At 51.2% G+C, this 2,403-nt stretch overlaps 1 protein-coding gene across 34 annotated transcripts in view; it reads right to left on the reverse strand.

Moving 5' to 3' along the window:
- ERC1 (ELKS/RAB6-interacting/CAST family member 1) overlaps nucleotides 1-2,403 on the reverse strand; it is a 573,654-nt gene that overhangs the window by 133,696 nt on the left and 437,555 nt on the right. Inside the window, exon 20 of one of the 34 annotated variants that reach the window (XM_028490870.2) lies at nucleotides 16-1,434. The exons of the other annotated variants lie outside the window; for them this stretch is intronic. Coding sequence (XP_028346671.1) covers nucleotides 1,414-1,434 — 21 coding nt within the window. The 3' untranslated portion in view covers nucleotides 16-1,413. Of the gene's footprint in view, nucleotides 1-15; nucleotides 1,435-2,403 lie in introns of those variants that run through there. 34 annotated transcript variants of the gene reach the window in all.

The raw sequence follows: 2,403 nt of genomic DNA on the forward strand, positions 1-2,403 counted from the left end.
CTAGAGCCCGCGAGCCACAACTACTGAAGCCCGCGCGCCTAGAGCCCGTGCTCTGCAACAAGAGAAGCCATCGCAACGAGAAGCCCGCGCACCGCGACAAAGGGTAGCCCCCGCTCGCTGCAACTAGAGAAAGCCCGTGATCAGCAACAAAGACCCAACGCAGCCAAAAATAAATAAATTTATTTAAAAAAAAAAGTGGTTAAGAATCCCACGATGGTCATAGTAGAGCAGAGGACGAGGGTGGTGGCCCCTCTAAACCCAGGGTCCTGAGTGACACCCGTGAAGCTGGCCTGTCTCACTAGAGAGGAACATTGCCAACATCTGCTCTGGGGGGTCAAACATCAACTGCTTTTTCAATTTTTTAATTAATGTTAATCTTCCAGCAAAACATTTGGAGGCGGTTATTAAAGTGTTTCTGGACACACTTTGAACAGAAATTATTCAATACGAGGACACAACATGGGTTCACTAAAAATAAATCATCCCAGCTTAGGCTCATTTTCCTTTTTGGTGGGATATCTGTTGGGCGTGGGAGGTGCCATGCATGTGTGGGTATCCCAGCCCTTCCGCTCAGGCAGTCACCCACCCCACGCTCACCCCAAAGTATCAGGGACAGTCTGTGACATTCCTTCTCTTCATGCAGGAAGTCAAAATTTTAAAGTGTAGTTTTGAGTTTTCTCATTTCTCAGATACCTTGATAGCTCCTTTGAAAGTCTGCTCCGTAAGCCTTGTAGGTGGGTTGAGAAGTTCTGTCTGAAAGTTACTTCCAAGTTATTTGGGGTTTTTCTCAAGCCGTTTCAGAGGCCGGGCGTGAAGTTGAGTACGCGCTGGCGTTTTCGTCGGATACAGCAGTTAAATTTGGTACAAACGTAGTAGCAGCTACAGTTTCTGGCTCCACAGTGGGGAGTGGGTGAACCCCCATCTCAGTCCCAAGGGTCACATCGACACTTTGCAGTTGCTGGCAACTTGAGGATCCTAGTGAGCGCGATAGTTTGGAAGCATCAACCGTCTTCTGCCGCCTCCGCTGGACGCTGGGTTTACTTATTAAACAAAGTGTGAGATGCCGCCTCCATGGGTGGCATCAGTCGGGTGCCCATGCCTGCTCGGAGTACACAACATTGACCTTTGCTGCTTCTGGTAGCGCAGACCGATTCTTGCTGAAGTAGGAAGGGCTGGAGATGGATCCAGGTTCAGCCTGCGCCCGGCCTCCAGTCAACCAGCTCTCAGGCGGACCTTGCGGAAGACACGCCCCGAGCTGGGGCCACGGCGGGCAAGAGCTGTAGCTGCCCTGTGATTCAGGCGGGGCTGGGGCCCCAGCGCAGGGGGCTCGAGTGCGGTGCTGGAGGCGGCCCGGCCTGCAGGGTGGGGAGCCGGGCCTGCCCCCGAGCGGCCACGGGACCACGGCCGCCGTGCTTAGTGTTTCCAGACCGCCTTCTGTTTAAAAGGAAGAGACCAGACAGGATTGTTTTTAAGATCCTTTCCAGCTCTAATCACCCACAAGTCTACAAGGAAGAATTTCCTAACATAAAAATCTGTTCAAAGATAGAACTGGTGGCCTCAGAGAGTGCGAGGGGCTGTGTGAAGTCCAGGGGATCCCGTAATAAGAGGGGAGTTTGGGCAACCCCTTAAGAGAAAGCAGCTTCTCTCTACTTCCGACATAAAGTGAATTCCTCACAGGGTTTCTGCTCTAAACCAAACAAATCTAATACAAGGTAGTTTACTCAACCTCCTTATGCCCTGTTCCCAGTTTGGAAAGCAGAGGAAGCATGCGGGTGTCCTTTTAGGGCAGGCCAGAGGGAGGCCAAAGAACGACCGGACAGCCTGGGGCTACAGGGAGGGCGCGTCTGGGATGGGCCGGCAAGGAGCTGCCAGGACACTGTCAATGTTTCAGGGACACTGGCCCTGAACCGGGGTCGGGGCTGGGCAAGGGAGCGGGGAGGCCCCGGGGAGGCTGGTGCCGGGGAGCCGATGAGCGGTGACCGGGCAGCGGACAGGCCTTGGTGCCGGGCGGACTGGCTCAGGCTTCATCCTGGGCTACGAGGAACCTTGAGAGATTCTAGGCCAGGGAGCAACAGTGCCCAAGACTGCAGGGATGTGGTGTGGGGCAGCCTTTAAAATTAAAAAAATGTCTGTGTGTGTGATAAAAAACATATAACATAACATTTATGATTTTAACTATCGGTGAGTACACAACGCAGTGCCACTGAATTCACAGTGTTGAATAACCATCACCACAACCTACACTCAGAAGTTTGTCACCCCCAACAAAAACTCCTTTCTACATTCTGTTTGTAGTTATTTTTTAATTAATTTTTTTTTTGTGGTAAAACTTACATAACATAAATGTTACCATTTTAACCTTTTTTTTTTTTTTTTTTTTTTTTTTTTGTGGTACGCGGGCCC

The sequence above is a fragment of the Physeter macrocephalus genome, chromosome 6 (assembly GCF_002837175.3).
Source record: "Physeter macrocephalus isolate SW-GA chromosome 6, ASM283717v5, whole genome shotgun sequence".
NCBI lineage: Eukaryota > Metazoa > Chordata > Mammalia > Artiodactyla > Physeteridae > Physeter > Physeter macrocephalus.